Consider the following 19,105-nt stretch of genomic DNA (forward strand, 5'->3'; position numbering starts at 1 on the left):
TTATGATATAACTGTATCCGTTACTGTGCAGATTAACGTTAATGATACAAAATCCAATCAACATGCCCATATTTCTCTACCATATATGTCTCTTCCTTTCCGAAATCCACTTTGATGAGGTGATATCATTCCCCTGGACTCCATATCAAATCCTAATCTATCTGTAATCATTCTTTCCATTATTTTACCTCCATGGGATGTTAATGCTATGGGTCTGTAATTCATTGGGTTTGATGAATCTTTACCTGGTTTCCTGATTGGGATAATCACAGCTTCTTCCCAAGACCTAGGTAGTGTCCCCACTTGCCAAACCTTATGATACAAAAATAACAATTTCATCATTGCTATACTACCTAAATGCTTCAGCATTATATAACAAATTTCATCCTTCCCTGGTGATGCAAGTCCTCCTCTTTCTATTGCTCTTTTCAGTTCTTCTAAGGTAAATGGGACATCACTAGGACTATTAGTATTAGTATTCCAAGAATATCGGGGTGAGCTGATTGCGTCCTTTCCCGTCCTCTCTTACCTTCTACTCTCAGGTTGTCAGAGCTGTGGATTTCTTGCAATCATCTCTGCCCTCTCCCCATCTGACGCTGCTGTTTCCTCCCCCCTCTTCAACACTGGATACTGCCACACTTTCCTAATTCCTCTCATGCTTCTAATCATCCCCCAAATCTCTCCCACAGGTGTTGCTCTTCCAATTCTGCTACAATAATTCTGCCAGCTTTCCCTTTTTGCTTTACGAATGATTCTACGAACCTTTGCTTGTGCTTGCTTGTATTCTATTAAAGTTTGGAAATTATGCGATCTTCTTAATACCTTCAGAGCTTTGTTCTTTTCTTTTACTGCTCTCCCACACTCCTCAGTCCACCAGGGGACTGCCTTTCTTTTCATCCTTCCTTTACTTTTAGAAATTGTTTGATTCGCTGCTTCCAGAATTGTAAATGTCATTTTTGTATCAATCTCCTCAATATCTTCATTGATTTCAATTGTATCCATTTCACGCTCACATACACTACCGTTGATAAGTTTGGGATCACCCAGACAATTTCGTGTTTTCCATGAAAACTCACTTTTATTTCTCAAATGAGTTGCAAAATGTATAGAAAATATAGTCAAGACATTGACAAGGTTAGAAATAATGATTTGTATTTGAAGTATTAATTTTTTTCTTCAAACTTTGCTTTCGTCAAAGAATGCTCCTTTTGCAGTAATTACAGCATTGCAGACCTTTGGCATTCTAGCTGTTAATTTGTTGAGGTAATCTGTTGAAATGTCACCCCACGCTTCCTGAAGCACCTCCACAAGTTGGATTGGCTTGATGGGCACTTCTTGCGGACCATACGGTCAAGCTGCTCCCACAACAGCTCAATGGGGTTGAGATCTGGTGACTGGCCACTCCATTACAGACAGCAGACCAGCTGCCTGCTTCTTCCTCAATAGTTCTTGCACAATGTGGAGGTGTGCTTTGGGTCATTGTCCTGTTGGAGGAGGAAATTGGCTCCAATCAAGCGCTGCCCACAGGGTATGGCATGGCGTTGCAAAATGGAGTGATAGCCTTCCTTATTTAAAATCCCTTTACCTGGTACAAATCTCCCACTTTACCAGCACCAAAGCAGCCCCAGACCATCACATGACCTCCACCATGCTTGACAGATGGTGTCAGGCACTCTTCCAGCATCTTTTCACCTGTTCTGCGTCTCAAATGTTCTTCTGTGTGATCCAAACACCTCAAACTTGGATTCATCTGTCCATAACACCTTTTTCCAATCTTCCTCTGTCCAATGCCTGTGTTCTTTTGCCCATACCAATCTTTTCTTTTTATTGGCCAGTCTCAGATATGGCTTTTTCTTTGCCACTCTGCCTAGAAGGCCAGCATCCCGGAGTCGCCTCTTCACTGTCGACACTGGCGTTTTATGGTACCATTAAAGAGAAGCCCCAGTTGAGGGACTGTGAGGCGCTCATTTCAAACTAGAGAACTAATGACTCTTTTGTCTTTGCTGAGTGCTGACCGGTGCACCTCCACTTCTTCTGCTCTGGTTAGCTCTTGTGCTGTTCTCTCTCCTCTGTAGAAGAGGAGTTCAGTTTCTTTGCAATTTCAATTTTCAGTTTTTTTGCATTCACATGGAGAAACAAGAATAGACTGGAAATTTCTCACCTCAAGAATTTTTTTTTCTTTTTTTTTGAGAGTTCTATTCTCTTGAGAAATGTGATGATCCAGATAATCAACTATAGCTCAAAGGAAGCCTTTCAAAGGCTTCATTTAAACAGTTTTCATTCAGCATTAGCAATTATTGCTTCAATAATTCTAACAAGTTTTTAGTCTCTATCATTTATCTCAGCACAATCAAACACAATGTACCATTAGAACACTTACAACACTGGGTCTAATGTAGATAAGAAACACATGGAGATACACCTAGAATAGTCGCTACGTTTCCACATGTATATAGACAATATTTGATTTTTTAATGTTTATAGAGTTTTGAAAAAACAGTGATTTTCTTTGAAAAATAAGGACATTTCTAAGTGATCCCAAACTTTTGAACGGTAGTGTATATATTCAAAAAGTTCCCACTTTGCCCTACTAAATACCCACTTAACTACCGTGTCCCTCTGTTCTTTACTCCTTTGTATTGACACTTTACAATTTATTGGGAAGTGATCACTCCCCACTGTTGTTTCATCCTCTATATCCCACTCACATATCGCTGCTAAATTTCTTGATACAATAGTTAAATCTGGTGCAGATGTGTTCCCCGTGTGGACATCTAATCTAGTCCCTCTGCCATCATTAAACACTAGATTATTTTCTTCTAGTAACTCTTCTATTGCCTCTCCGTTTGCATCTGTTCTTACTCCACCCCACAGTGTGCTATGTGCATTAAAATCTCCACACAGCACCACCTTGTTGCCACCCATCCCTTCAATTTGTGCCACTCTATTCACCTCTAATTTTTTACAAGGATTATACAAATGTATGACTATTATCTTCTCTTCGCTGGCCCAGATCTCCACTGTTATATACTCTAGCTCAGTTCCTATCTTTAAATGTAATGTCTTCACTACTGAATGTGGCACCTCCTCCTCCTACACCACCCTCCCTATCACCCCGAACACACGTGTATCCAAATATTCTGAAATCCAAATTTGGCCTTAACCATGTTTCCTGTATGCATATGACATCTGGTTTAATAGATACATTTTCAACATATTTTTTAAATTCTTGTCCATAAGCCAACAAACTCCTCGCATTCCATTGTAGTAGGTAAAGCATTGTGTTTTAAACCTATCCGTCCCCTACTTGCTCTTGACTTGCTTGAATACTGAGATCATTTCTTACTTCCTCCCATGTTAATCCTCTGATATCTAAATGGTTAACTGCTGCTTTAACAATTATCTGGATTCTCTCCGTCTTGGATTTGACCTCCATTGTAGCATTCACTACCCCCTGCTATGAAAGTGACTAGCTTTTTAGAATCTATCATTATTTCCCCCTCATTTGGCTGTTCTAGGACTGCTGTGGGTTGTTTTACTGCCTTAGTGTTCCCCTCCGTCCCTCCACTCTGGCCCATTCTCTTCACTGCCTCTGCATAGGTGATTTTATTCTGCACCCTCGCCTGCTGTACTTCCCTCTCCCTTTTCATCACTTCACACCCATAGTAAGCCACGCTGTGCTCTCCCCCGCAGTTACAACACTTTGGTTGCTCATGTCTTCATTGCCCGTACTGGTGATCTTCTCCACACCTTGAACACCTCCTTCTGCCTTTACATGCTTTAGCTGTATGTCCGAACCTTTGACAGTTGTAACACCTCATAGGCTTTGGTATAAACTCCTCTGATATGCACTGTCAACTGTGATACCTTCTATAGACAGGTGTGTGCCTTTCTCAATCATGTCCAATCAACTGAATTTAGCACAGGTGGACTCCAATCAAACATCTCAAGGATGATCAGTGGAAACAGGATGCACCTGAGCTAAATTTTGAGTGTCATGGCAAAGGCTGTGAATACTTATGTACATGTTATGTTTTCATTCTTTATTTTTAATAGATTTGCAAAAATTTGCAAAAAGCAGTTTTCACTTTGTCATTATGGGTTGTTGTGTGTAGAATGTTGAGGAAAATAATGAATTTAATCCATTTTGGAATAAGGCTGTAACATAACAAAATGTGGAAAAAGTGAAGCGCTGTGAATACTTTCCGGAGGCACTGTACATAAGTATGCACAGCCTTTGCCATGACACTCAAAATTTAGCTCAGGTGCATCCTGTTTCCACTGATCATCCTTGAGATATTTGGAGTGGCCAGACGGAAGTCACTCCTCAGTAAAAAGCACATGACAGCCCGCCTAGAGTTTGCAAAAAAGCACCTGAAGGACTCTCAGACCATGAGAAACAAAATTCTCTGGTCTGATGAAACAAAGATTGAACTCTTTGGCCTGAATGCCAAGCGTCATGTCTGGAGGAAACCAGGCACTGCTCATCACCTGGCCAATACCATCCCTACAGTGAAGCATGGTGGTGGCAGCATCATGCTGTGGGGATGTTTTTCAGCGGGAGGAACTGGGAGACGAGTCAGGGTTGAGGGAAAGATGAATGCAGCAATGTACAGAGACATCCTCGATGAAAACATGCTCCAAAGCGCTCTGGACCTCAGACTGGGGCGACGGTTCATCTTCCAACAGGACAACGACCCGAAGCACACAGCCCAGATAACAAAGGAGTGGCTTCGGGACAACTCTGTGAAGGTCCTGGAGCGGCCCAGCCAGAGCCCTGACTTGAACCCCATTGAACATCTCTGGAGAGATCTGAAAATGGCTGTGCACCGACGCTCCCCATCCAACCCGATGGAACTTGAGAGGTTCTGCAAAGAAGAATGGGAGAAACTGCCCAGAAATAGGTGTGCCACGCTTGTGGAATCAGACCCAAGAAGACTTGAGGCTGTAATTGCTGCCAAAGGTGCTTCAACAAAGTATTGAGCAAAGGCTGTGAGTACTTATGTACATGTTATGTTTTCCTTCTTTATTTTTAATAAATGTGCAAAAATTTGCAAAAAACAGTTTTCACTCTGTCATTATGGGTTTTTGTATGTAGAATGTTGAGGAAAATAATGAATTTAATCCATTTTGGAATAAGGCTGTAACATAACAAAATGTGGAAAAAGTGAAGCGCTGTGAATACTTTCCGGATGCACTGTATGTATGTCGCACTACTCGCTACCAGTCCCAGCTGTGGAGACACTGGTACAGCTGTCTATTTATAAAGCATGTGTAGTTCTTGGTTTGTGTTTTACTTGTGGTATGTATGCATTTTATTATATTTTAATGTTTTGTACTGGACCTTGAGTCTGTAATAAAAGTTAGATTGATTGATATATAGGACATTTCAAAATAAATTAATATAAAAAATATCCACACACACATAAACCCACACACCCTAATAAGACGATAAACAACAACTTTACTTCACCCATTTAATTTTGTTTTCTTTTTCTTTTGCTCATAACAGTAATAATGCATAATCATGGTACAGCAGCTTGCCTCAGTGTTATTACAGCCACCATTTTGAAGTTAGACATCACAGGCATTACATTGTTTTTCATGCACTGATACATTTTTTCCCTCTTTTTTCTACTTTGTCTATTTGTGTCAGTTGATTCCTCATTCACCAAAAGTAACCTTTAGATAATAACTCATCAGCAAATTTAAACATATAATTTAAGAAAACTTGTAATACACACATTATTGTCTTCTTCTAAGTAATCGGTGGGTGATATCCATGGGGATATCTTTTAGTTAACCATATTCACCTGGAGACTATCCGCTTAACTGAATAGCTTAATTTTTAGTCACTTAAATCGACGAACAATCCAGGCAGAGAAACGTATTTTTACTTCATGTCAATAAAACACAGATATTCTCTTTCTGTTTCCAGTAACATTCAGGCTGTTCACACTTAAAGTAGCGAACAGTACATTACAGAAGGAATTATATATATTCCAAAAGAACCCACAGTACCAAGAAGTAGTGCAACTGCTAAATAAAACCCTTTAAACCCTTCTTCATATAATGTTCTTCATTGCACTCTTCACTTTTATTATTTCACCAAAGATTATATTCCATTTCAGGCTCCAGTTTAAGTCAGGAATCACCTGAAAAGACAGCAAGACGAAGCTGTGATGAGTCATGATTAATACTTTGTCTCTGATGGAGGTAAAAATATAAAGATGGCTGTCACAGTTCCTGCTCCTGAGAGGAGGAACTCTTCTGATTTCAATGAACAACAACAGATAATCCATCAGTGGGATGATTTCAAGCCAACGTTTCTCAACCAACTATCTTTCCGGCTTTAACAAGTAACAGATTAATACATAAAGAATTACATTTAAACTCACCATCATCAAAAGGGGAGCTGTCTTCACCTAATTATTAACCAATGGGAGGTCTTGCCATCCCTGCATATCCAGGCCTGGCAGATCTGCGTTTCCTCAAGCCACCGCATGTCTGTAAAACAGAGAGGATTGTTAGCTTTTTATGAAAATGTAGATTTAGTGAGATAAATACATATTATAATTTTATATTCTGTATTTCCTCCACCCCTGCTTACCGGAGCAGGGGTGCTCTTGGGGAACAGCACCACTTGGCAGTGCAGGTAGAGTTCAGAATTCCCCGCATTGCCAGTTGTGTACTGAAACATGCGGAAACAGAAGGAGTTGGACAGTCCAAGTCCGTTTCCCTCCATCTCCACCGTCAGGTCATCGGGGTTCGGGCATCTGCTCAGAATCAGGACGACAGACGTGGTGAGTTCATGGACAGTGGATTCTTTCAGCCAGCGACAAAGTCTCAGAGTATTTTCTCACCCGCCGACGACCAGGTAGTGTGAAGGACTACTGGTAGGGTCCACGTCGGTGGTTAACCAGCAGGAGTCGGTCACCACGGCGACCGTGTTTTCGTCCAGGTCCTCCGTCTTAATCTCCACCCAGACCTTCTGGTTCAGCTCGATGTCAGTGTCTTGATCGATCATGAAGTTGAAGTTGGCGTCGGTGTAGGCGGACATCGTCAGAGTGTAACTCAATTCTTCATCTTCAATTGTCTGAAACACAGAGCTGGGGAGCACGACACACACACACACACACACACACACACACACACACACACTTCAGCTATCTCAAACTTGAACCACACAAGCTGCACACTACAAAGCAGTTGAAGCTCCGCTGGCCTTTACACACCCGTCTTTGATCTTAAAAGTCACACTCTGGAGCTCTGGCGGTGTGACAGAGCAGGAGAAGTCGATCTCCACAATTTTTTCGCGGGTGATGTCACTCAAGGGTTTGGATCCCATCAGGATCGCGTTCTTGTAGACGAGACTGGCGTTGTCCTTCTGCATTGTGACAGGTTTAGAGTCATAAATCACATGCAAAGCTCTATAAATATATAAAACTAGTCACTCAAGTGCCAAAAGAAGGCATTTCTAGAAATCCCAACTTGAAAACAACAACGCATGTAAACGCCTGACCGAGACGCGTCATGACTTTTCCATCAGACGACAGATGGTGAACACAAACTGCATGTTTTTCTGTGGTTGTTCCGAGCTGAAAACTGAAGGAAAGCACCCACCGTGACCTCCGTCCCGCAGTCGTCCCCTTCGACACGGAATGTCATCATGCCGGTCTCTGGGTCCGATTCACCTTTGCAGGTCACGTCGTTGAGGTGTAAGGTGGTGGGGTCGACGCCGTTTTCCCACAGAAGACATTCAACCACTGTTACTTCGATAGAGCTCGGCGTGCAGACTGTCGCCTCGGCTGAACATCCCAAAGCACAAAGAAGTGAAACACATCATTATGGAGGCAGAAACAGGCCCAGTATTTAATTAGAATAGAATAGAATATACACTATTATTTATCCCCAAGGGTTAACCCATCCTTAGTTATTATGAGCAGTGGGCTGCATGCGCGCCCCGAGAAGCAACTGGGGTTCAGTGCCTTGCTCAAGGACACTTACTTGCAAACTAATGGGGGAGAAGATCGAACCCACAACCCTGCGGTTGCAGGACGGCCCTCTTACCCCACTGAGCTAAAGCCGCCGCCAATTAAGAACTCATCAGGGGTTGAAACAAACAAACAGCTGTGCCACCTTCACATCTGGAGGTGGATCAGCAGGTGGGTTTGCCTTTCTAAGTTGTCTATGTCAAATATTATTGCAGATTATTTAAAGTGGAAACCAAATACAAAATTCAGACTTTCATGCCACAGTTCATTGTACCTATAACGTCTCTTGGATGGTCGAATGAGGCCCGACAGAAGCAGCCGGGTTCACCGGCACAGAACTCATGATCCGTGCATTCCTGGTCGAGACAGGAGGCCAGACGGGTAGTAGCTACACACACACAGAGACACACACACACACACACACACACACACACACACACACACACACGAGCTTCACTTCTAAACCATTTTCAGTCAACGAACAGCTTTGACTTTAGTATTTGAATCTCTGCTTTGTGTCTTTGGACAGTTCTCGTCCCATTTCATCCAATTAAATCAAACAGTTGAAACAAACAGCGATCTTACAGCAGCTGGCCGTTGACCTCCAGTCCCCCAGTGTGGCGGCACTTTTCAGGAAACAGGCCTTGGCGTAAGCCTGCATATACTGGCAGGCAGGATAGTCCGCTGGCCGATCGTCCTCCGTGTATTTGCACGCGATGCTTTTGCATGCGGTTATGAAGGGCTCTGGGTCAATGAGCGTGCAATCAGTGAAGGGGGCCTGAGACATGAGATCACAGCTGATCCAGGGAGGAAGAATGAGAGTAGATGATCAGTTTATAACAGCAGTGTGTGTGTGTCAAGCCTCCAGAATCGTCCCTGTTGGATTAAAAGGTGTTTAGTGTGTGTTTTGATGTTCTTACTAATCATCTGAGGCGCTGCAGTTCGCCGTGATGGCCACGTCTGTGCTCTTTGAAGCATCGCAGCTAGGTGCAGACAAACAGCACAGCACATTCAATTAGAAACATTTACAGCTTTAATAAACAGGCGACATCAGTCAGGGGGTCAAGTTGTGACAAAGTCGTACCCAGACGTAGAATGAGCTGAGTTGACTGAGTCCACCAGGGTGGTTTGGGATTCAGTGTCAGACATGGGGTTGCCACACACGCCAGACTGTTCTCCATCTCCTCCTGGTCGGTGAGAGAGTGAACAACAAATCAATGAACGTTCAACCCGATGAAAACAGCTGTCAGTCTTGACCTCTGAACCCTATTTTATTAGCATGTAGTTTTCAGTACCTGTCACATGTGCGGTGTCCCCATCAAAATGGATTATCGTTTGGGTTGAAGGCGTCTTGAGAGTAATTCCATTGTCGTCCTTGAAGACCTCCACGCCGTGAAGCGTCTGAGGCGTGGAGGTGAGATTCAGGATTTCCGTCAGAACCTACATCACGCCAGACAGGCAACAATGAGAGAAACCGGGTTCAAACATCTCAAATGTACACTTACATGTGCACTTGTTTCCACTTGTACATTTAGTGATGTTCAGATATCCTTATCCCCTTCATTGATATTTATTGAGGGTTACTTACTTGAAAAGAATGAAGGATAGGAATATATACGCATTATTATGACTTGTGCCTTTTCAGTCATATTGTAAACCTGATTAAATATAGGCTTCACTCATTGTCTTGTGTATGAAGAATCAATAAAACACGACTAATAGCTGCACTCTTTCCCACTTTGTGTTGAAACTAATGCAAAACAATTTCCATCCATTCATCTATCTATGGATGATAAGACAAGAAGTTCTAATTGGTAACATGAATTAACAATAACAAGTCAATCGGAATAAGTAATTTTAAAACATATTATTTAGTTAAACATCATAATATTCTGATAACTTTGTAGACCACCCTTTGTGAAGAGTACAACAATGTGTTTTCACATTTACTGAATCAATTCAGAAAAAACTCTCACGTTCTTTATCTGTTCATACGATCATCAGAGAAAATTCAGACAAAGACACACTTATTTAAATGTATTGTTGTTTTTAGAAGGATTGAAGCAGCTTACCCGAGCTCTGACACCTTGTTCCAGATATATTGTTGTTGATGTCGCTATCATAAAGACAATCACGTGATTTAAAAATGGCTCCTCTTCAAGGTGTCGCACATTGAAACCCACGTAGATTTCGATTTCTGGATTTTTCAACAGCGTGTAAACACACAGATCAGGGACAGAGTGGACTGTGTTGAAGAAATCGATGACAGTGGAGCCCGTCACCGTGCACACGGGAGCGGGTACAATGCATCTGATGAAGATGGAAAGGGACAAATATTTAGACTTGCTATTTCTGAAAGCATAATCCAAAGACAGAAAGGTGTTTCATCAGGTGAAGACGGAATTTCCAGATGACATACAATTCAGAAGATGTTACACCTATGAGTCAGTTTACTCAGAATGGGGAGAACCACTCAGCCTGTAAGGTGAGTCTAAAATAATAAACATATTGAGTTAGGCTTGTGCATGAAACATGTGACAGAAAACCTCCTGAGATAAAAACCCGGGTTGCTTTATGGGACATGTGCGGTTCAGTGTTGTTTTCTCTGCTGCTTTGTTGTTTGTGTTGTGCAATGCTTCAAGAATGCTGCAGCAGCCATTTGAGGACGTGCACATGTTTAAGTATGGACGAGTGACAAGGACTTTCTGCAGCTCATAGATATAATATAATCAAAGCATATTTGGATGCCAAGCAGAAGACTTGTCACAAAGGCAAATGGCGTGACTATAACAAATAATCAAAGATATATATATATATATACATACACAAATAAATAATATAATTTATTAATCGACAGAAAATGTAATCAATTGATTATCAATCAATTGGTTCCTACTTCCTTGAAAACTTCATTCCAAACATAAAGAAAACATATTTACTGTCCGTTTCCATCGCAAACTTCCGGAGATTCACATCCCGTGACAACATCGACTGTCACTCCGCTTTTGTTTTCAACAGAACACGTGGCTGTGCAATCAATTGGGTTGATACTCGGTGAGAAATCGAAAACTGGAAGGGGATGGAAGGTTTATGAAATTAGTTTCATACAAAAATGTCACCAACCAGAGCACCCAATTCATAGAAGAAAATGAAAGAAATTCTTGATTTTTTTTTATATCACAGTTTTTGATTTTTTAAAATATCACAATTTTTGTGTGAAGATCCAGACAGAGTCTCGGCTCCTTCTTTGGTCACCGCTGGATTCTCTTACTGTTGGAGGTTCTGCATCCGCTCAGGTCCAAGTACATGAGTTTGCGTGTGACGAGAAACGACCATGTCTCTTGAGTTATGCCATCAAACGTTGTGTTCACGTCCTTGAGAAGGATTAGACATCAAGGTTAATACTGAACTTCTGGGTGAACAGTGTAGGACTTTTAGCCCCCTTTTTATATCTATAAATATATATTTTCCTCCATCTTTCTGTGGGACTGAGGTTACACTGTGATTACATGATGATTGATTACTCTTTTTACACTTAGTCATGATTAATGTCATATATATATATATATAGACTGATTAGTGCTGTTTTATATTCATGTACTTTTTAGTTCCCTGAAATATGTGTCACTGCATTATTGTTGTATGACTGCATTGTTAGTCTCCAAGAGTTTCTGTTTCAAATGTAATTCATAAATTGTTGCATCCTGGTAGATGCATCACTTTGTCACTCTCAAAATGTGTTTGAAATCCAGAGATTTCAGCCTTAGTAACAGACTCAAGCTCATACTTACAAGGGACCTTGAAGGAAAGCCGGGTAGTGTTTCAATAATAAGACCTGTTTGTTCGTGCAATCTGCGTAAATATAAGATTATCTGAAAGCATAAACAGACGAGATGTAGAAAATATTAGGAAATTGCGTAACAAATATTTTTGAAGTAAACATTGATTTGATGTTCCTTTTCATTTTCAACATTTTATTTGGGACAAAAGGCCGGACACCCAACCGATCTAAAAACATGGCACTGATGATGACTCACGTAGAACCCCTCCGCGCTGCCGACCTTTAAGATATGTGTGCATTCTGCGTCGTCTGTTATACTTTCTAGAGCGGTATGAAGTGCGGATGGAGGTCCTGTTCCAAAGGCTTCGACTCGTGTGACCAGGTTGGTTGCACCCACACTATTGGACAGCCAAATACACTCTTTGATGCCAGAGTTAGCGAAACAAAATGTAAAAGAGCCATCAGAAGCAAACCTCACCTACAAAAATAAAGAGACATCTTTTATGAACTCACAACATTATGACTTTTCAAGGCATTTTGATTTAGAAATACTTTAATATTTAGATTAGATTTACTCCTTGTGTCTTATTCATCATTTCGTGATAATTTCTCAGAAATTTCCTGAAAAAAGAATGATGTAATATGAAATCGATCACAATTCAGTATATGCATAATGTTCTGAAACAGTTGTTTTAGTTCCATTAGTTTTGTTGTGAACAGATTTCACGCGGAACTTTGTTTACAAAATAATATGTCCATATGAAATTGTCATTAATTATTTTCTCACATTTTTGTCCTTTCCTACAGTTTGAAGTTCTTAATTTTTTTATATTTCAATTCACAAACTTTTGAATTTTACTGGGACTTTTCCATTGAGATGTAAAATCTCCTGGCCATAAAATAGAGTGTTTCTGTAGCTCATACCAAGATGAGGATGTAAAACATTTAAAAGCACTTTCAACAATGACACTGTGGGTTTACAGAGTGACATTCAGAACTTGTCCAAATGACTGACAGTAAAATATAAGAAGATGTAAAAGCAAAGTTTCTCAAACAGGTTTTCATTTGACTCACTTCTGTTTCCGTGTATTCCTTTCCATAAAAGAAGACGGGACATTCGGTGAGATCCACCATGTCTCCATTCTCAAGAAACGCGGACAGAACCAGCTCAACCTGGCTGGCAACAACTACAGCGGGAATTTAAAGGAAAAAGAAATATCACACATCGATTTGTCAAGACCAACTTCAATACTTTTCCTTCCTAATCCACACCTGACTTAAAATGGCGCGAGTCAATGCAATGAATTCTGTGTGTAAAAGAGAAAATTAATTCCACCAAATAAATATACAAATACAGTGTGAAGTACAAGGAGAGCGGGCTTCAATATAGGGGTATTATTTCAACCTTAAATGTAATCAATTAAGATTAAACTCCTCATGAAAATGCAGAAGAATCAACTTGGCCTATATGGAACAAAATGTCACAAAACTTGACTTACACAAATGAAAAAGAGAATTCATTGTCATTTATATTGATTTAATGCTGAAGCATATATTTTTTAAAGTGTGTCATACTTTTAAACCCGCACAAAATAAATGAATGCAACGCAGATTTAAATGTATTTTTTATTTTAGCCAGATCAAATGTCCTGCTGTCGGAAATATTCAGCGAGACATTAAATGCCTTTAAAATAAAGGTCCCATAGGAAATGAAAATATTTCAATGGCTGCTTACCTGCCAGCACGAAGATCAGCGCAGCCGTCTTCATGATGGAACCCCCTGGCAGTAAAGACAGCAGTAAGTAATAAAACATGTTGTGTAATCCTCAATAACCATACATTCAATACCGTATAAGGAATAGCATTTGTGGTTCCATTCATACTCAATACTTTTCTTGCATTTGGGTTTTTAAAAGGTTCCAAAGTTTAAAATATAATGCTGATTCCCTTAAGTCTGAGCTAACTCATTACATCTTGGATTCTGCATCTGCGTGTGCTGAACATAGAAGTGGTTGGAACTGAAATGTTATAAGGAGCTTTAGTTTCATCATAGAATTTAAAAATAATTAATCATCATTTTGAGAGAGTCGAAGCTAAATAAACAACAACAACATGAAACCACTGTAATAATAAGTTCAAGAAAAGACAGCCTCTACGAGTAGTTTATTGCACCTGATCTAATAGTGGGGGAGACTTTATTCCACCACAAAGAAACATTTGGAGAGAAAAAGATCAGAAATAAGAGGTGCAGGGATTTGAAAAAAAAACAGTATAATCAGACCTTGAAATATGTTCCAATCAGTTTAATAAAAAGTGCAGTTTGTTTTCTCCGTTCTAAGGCTCTGCATACAAAAAAAGGGTTTTTAATTTCCCGCCTATTGCTACGGAGATACCAGAAAGATTGTCAAGACCTGTAGTGCATGAGCATCGTCTAAGTGAGCTTGTCTTACTTATCTGGAGGTTGGGTGGAGCAGCAGGGTGATGAAGTTTTGCAGGTGGAGGTCGAGATGGAACTCTGGGATGTTTCAGCTCTCGGGCAGGTGTGGATGCTGCGTGTCTCTCTCGATCTCTTTTTATACAGGTGCTTCTCGTCCACGCCCCTGAAGTAGGACATCTTAAACGTTCTCAAAGACAATATTCTTTTCATATCTGCAGTTAATGTTCACCACAAGACGTCAGAAGGATGGCTTGTTTAATTAATTTTGTGAGTGCGTGTGTGTCACCCTGGCAGAATGTGCTCCTGGCGACATCTGTGAACGACCACAAAAGTTCTGAGTTCTTTGCCAAGTGTTGATGGCCGTGAATAGATGTTGTCACGTGAAAGGGTTAACAAGAAGACAAACTTTACAGATATTTAAGATCAAAATGAGATTGGCTCTACTTTTTTTCAGTAAATTCCACTAATTCTTGTCAATTAAAAATGCTACCAACAATAATCATCAAAATAATCTTTGCTTTTCTCCGTCTTTCCTCCCTGTTGTTGCTGGACCAGTATTTTCTCTGTCAAACAGGTTATTCAGAGCATACCTCCCTTATGGTACTTTGATGTTCCAGAGTTCAGGTCACACAAATTAATGTTTGTTAAATCTTAATTGTATATTCTGAATACATTATTCCTCATATTCAAAATCCCATCTTTTCTCCCATTACTATGTGTATTTCATTTTGAGTATTTTAATTTTAGGGGCGAATCGTTTTCCCTTTTCTTTCTGTTGTTATAAGACGGCAGTGAAGCGCCCTGTTCCGTGACTCCTCTGTCTCCTTGATTGGTTCATTCCCTTCACCTGCCCTCAGCCACTCTTGCCTCGTTAGTGTCTCATGCCGTACACCTGTGTTCCCCCTATGTGTGCCTGTCTTTCCCTTGTCTCCTGTTGGATTGTTGTCTTCAGTTCTGTCTTCCTTGGTCTCCTTGGGCCTTGTCGCCGTATCTGACGATCGCTGTCCTGAGTTTTTGTTTTGAACCTTTTGCCTCAGTAAAGAGAGTTTTGGTTATTTACCTGGAGTCCTGTCCTGTTGCTCGCTACTCGTGACAGACAGATACTTTTGCAGACTTACATTAGCCGTCAGAATATAGTCGAAAAACTAATGCTGCTGTTATATTTCATATAAAACATAACTGATAGTCAGGGAGAGATACATCAACCTTTTACAAAGTAATTCAATAACTAATTAGAACAAGCACCAATGTTATCAGCTGCAACATTAAAATAATGAATAGATCAATGCACCAATATGTATATATTCATTATATAACATATTATTCCAAGAAGGGCCGTTGTGCTGAATGAGTATTTTAACTTTTGGTACTTTTAGTAGCCTCACTATTACTCCAGAATATGAGAAAGATGTCAAATTTCTCATCAAATTCAGCAAGAAATGTACATGCTGCCTTTTTCTCTACAGGAAAACCAAAAGACGCCATAGATGAGGATAAAAATAAAAGTAAAGAAGTCCTGTGGTCAAAATCTAAATGTTGCGTCACGATGAAGCGGTTATTCATTTTGATGACATGAAGGAGAATCCTTTGAGCTCTGAAATCGTTCAGTGAATCAGGAAAAGATGAAGATGTGTTGGCCATGTTGGCCAAGCAAACAGACAATCACTGAGCACTTTGATAACTTAGTTATCAACTCCAGTAGCAACAGGGACTGGAAGATGTTGAACCACTTGTTGAGGGAGCATTATGTATCACATGAAGCAGGACATGTGAACCCTTTGATCTACACTTGAACAATCAGTTTGTCTTCAGTCTGTTTCCTTTGGCTTCTGAACAAACCCACACTCAGGCTCATTAAAGGTAATTTCATTAATCTGCATTCATCAAACATAAAAACAACACTGTACTTTGCCATACCCAAGCAGCTGGAGACTGGAGTGACAGGCGGATTACCTGCTCGCTGATGGAAGTGGGCCAGGTTGTTAGGATCATGCGGTATGTGCGCTGTGGGTCCGTGTACGTAATGTTATTTTGTTTTTTCGTTTCATTCCAAATACGGAATACGGAAATCACGTGGTTTTTTCGTTTTCCGTTTGAAAACCAAAAATGGAAAAACGGAATACCACCTCCGTATTTCGTTTCTGCTGTCTGAAACCAAAAACGACAGAACGGAAGTGCTTTAAATGAAGTCAAAATAAAAGCCAGTGATACATATTCGTATTAAGTCCTCTGACTACATCACATCATCATCATGTATGTAACCTGTTCTGTGACTCCTGCTCTTTTCTTCCATCTGCAGTTAATTTGGATTTACATCATCAACGTTTTGCCTTCCAAGAGCTGTTTCAGATTGTTTATCATTGATGTTTGTTCCTGCTGTTTGATTGTAGTGCTCAGACATCATCTGTGTTCTTAGTGAAGCAATAGGTGTCAGATTGACATCCAAACTGATCATAAACAAGCGAGGTTCCCAACCACATCGGGTCCTCCTCCAGTGGGAAATCTTCACACTGGGTCCAAATCTGTGATATCCTGTGTGTATATTTTGGTCACTGAACAAGCCATCTTCCAGTGCCTTACTCACACTGGCAGGGGTCAACACACCGTGTCACTATCAATAGTTGGTGTTACAGGTCCAGACTTTCCCATTACAGATTAAAATGAAATTGACTTTAAAGACATAAGTGTTGATTCAAAAATAACTTATTTCTCCCTTTAGACCCCAACATTTGAAGATTTCTCCTTGAGATGTCGATGAGGCCTTTGAGTCCATCTTTGAACGGTTGTGGCAGATTATTCACTGCATTGTCCAGCAGGACACTTGTATCAGGGCACTGCAGAGCAAATTCCCTCACTGCAGCTTCCTGGTCCTGTAAACTTGGGAATGGGTTGGTGCCAAAGTCTGACACTGTCAGCTTATTTGGGCATCCATCTCCTGTAATAATAATTCAATGTGGCTGACACAACCATGTATTGCAACATGCTCTTTCTAGTATTTGATTAAACATGTTTAAGAAACATTCAATAGTAAAACAATTACATGTTGATTAACTTTATAATCTGATGAGGTGAGATGAGTTTTAACGTTTAATTTAAGTCCTTTTTAGACCTATATGAATGCAATTAAAAATATATATTATGAAGGTTTTTAATCCCACTTAAGTTGAGCATTTTCTTTTAATACATTAACAAGCCATATTGAATTTAAATCCACTTTCTATTCAAGAAATTGTAAGATATTTAATTTTAAATGCATTTTTTGAAATGGGATGATTTGTAATGTTTAGGGTACAAGGACAACAGTCAACATGACAATCTTCTCATTTTGGTCCATAAACACAGACAAAAAGAACATCATGACCTTATTGAATAGCATAACATATTCTAATTTGAGAAAGAAAGAAAACCTGGCATCGTGCCTTATGGTAAGGTGGGTGAATGTTAAACAGCTCCAACACGACCCTCTGATGCGAAGACACCTGCAGCTGCAAGACTCCCAGTCATCATTTTCCTGCCATAGGTAGGACCACCCTGAAGATAAAGAAAGGAATACATGTTGCATTGTAATGTTAATTACTATTAATTGTTAAGTGTTTTGAATTATAGATGATTATGAAAACTAGTTGCAGTTTAAACATGTTTTTTTCATAGTTGTAAGAGACTAATTTAATTAGCAGTAGGCTACATTATTTAGTTGATGTTGACCTTTAATCAGATCTGTGTCTAACTTTAATGTTAAAAGATCGTGTTACAATAACTATATAACTACTAAATACAATAGCTATTATGGAGTCACCCCTCTTTGTAAATGTGGGACAGTCTTTCTTACCATCTGTTTGTATGAACCATCTATATCCTGCCTGTGTGGAACCACACTTTACAAATGTTTCTCATTTCCCTAAATACACCTTTATTGGACATGGGACACTAAGGTAAGGCTTTCTTTCATGTCTCTCCTAATAAATATGGTGCTCTAGTACTTCTAATAGACTGGGTGACTGAGAGTGACACACACCCTGTTCAGGGCTCTCAAGTTTTGAAGACAGGCAAGAGTGACATTTCTACAGATCCATACGACTGCACCAAGAGGATGACTATGTGCTGGCCTTTGGTCATCTTTATAACATAATTTATGCATATCAACACTATAAATTAACATAACTAAAGTTTACTTTCAATACAAATCCTTTATGACTCATTTGGCTTGATTTTTTGACCCTGAACACAGGTGTCTCATCTCTATTTATCTACATCACCCCATGACATTTTTTACTAAATGGTAATAAAATGTAGGAGAATATACATGTTATAGTAAACTAATGCAATTTAATTTAGATTTAGATTTTTCAATGTACCTAAAAATTGTTTGAACATGTATTTTCATTAAATCTATGGAGGGTGAATAACTCAATTCCACTAAAACTGATTGGATTGTTAGTAATGGTGTTGGTGATGAGGTACAAACTATAGTTATTAGGATGGAAACGAACATAACAGGAGGGTTAAAGTATAACATACTAACCTTACACACACTTATAGTTTCGTCACATTCAAATATCAAGTGGTTTTTTATGTCCACATCACTACAGCCACTATGCATCATATGTTGTACAATATCTAAGTAAGGTAACAGGCTGGAGTCCATCTTAACCTAAACACGTCTACTGCGGGAGATAAACACAGAATAAACTCAGTTACCCAATATGCAACACTTTGTCGTGTCAACTACATTTAACCCTCCTGTTATGTGGCGGGTCAAATTGACCATTTGTTTCTTTGTAAATGTGGGACAGTCTTTCTGGCTCCCTCCAACCACATGTTTCAAAACACACACACACACACACACACACACACAAAGTGAGAAGGTGATTCTTGCTGTGTACATGAATATTA

At 39.8% G+C, this 19,105-nt stretch overlaps 1 protein-coding gene across 1 annotated transcript; it reads right to left on the reverse strand.

Annotated features, from left to right (window-relative positions):
* Positions 1-5,469: 5,469 nt before the first annotated feature.
* Positions 5,470-16,209, reverse strand: LOC130204496 (uncharacterized). The gene is made up of 20 exons (XM_056431262.1): positions 16,166-16,209; positions 14,226-14,375; positions 13,511-13,555; positions 12,850-12,962; positions 12,032-12,253; positions 11,786-11,866; positions 11,266-11,368; positions 10,934-11,063; positions 10,067-10,304; positions 9,290-9,434; positions 9,079-9,181; positions 8,915-8,977; positions 8,580-8,791; positions 8,269-8,382; positions 7,624-7,808; positions 7,236-7,387; positions 6,864-7,109; positions 6,611-6,776; positions 6,399-6,507; positions 5,470-6,155 (listed from the first exon to the last, which is right to left on the reverse strand). The coding sequence occupies exons 3-19, from the start codon at positions 13,542-13,544 to the stop codon at positions 6,433-6,435; spliced, it is 2,382 nt and encodes a 793-aa protein (XP_056287237.1). The 5' UTR covers positions 13,545-13,555; positions 14,226-14,375; positions 16,166-16,209; the 3' UTR covers positions 5,470-6,155; positions 6,399-6,432.
* Between the last annotated feature and the right edge of the window lie 2,896 nt (positions 16,210-19,105).

Source organism: Pseudoliparis swirei, chromosome 14 (genome assembly GCF_029220125.1).
Source record: "Pseudoliparis swirei isolate HS2019 ecotype Mariana Trench chromosome 14, NWPU_hadal_v1, whole genome shotgun sequence".
Taxonomy (NCBI): domain Eukaryota; kingdom Metazoa; phylum Chordata; class Actinopteri; order Perciformes; family Liparidae; genus Pseudoliparis; species Pseudoliparis swirei.

Bases quoted from the DNA above. Each gene is read 5' to 3' on its own strand.
- LOC130204496 (XM_056431262.1), bottom strand. From the start codon at position 13,544: ATGAAGACGGCTGCGCTGATCTTCGTGCTGGCAG. The intron at 7,110-7,235 runs GTGTGTAAAGGC...CGTGCTCCCCAG, and splicing joins ACTTTTAAGATCAAAGACGG to CTCTGTGTTTCAGACAATTG. The intron at 6,777-6,863 runs GTGAGAAAATAC...GATTCTGAGCAG, and splicing joins CACTACCTGGTCGTCGGCGG to ATGCCCGAACCCCGATGACC.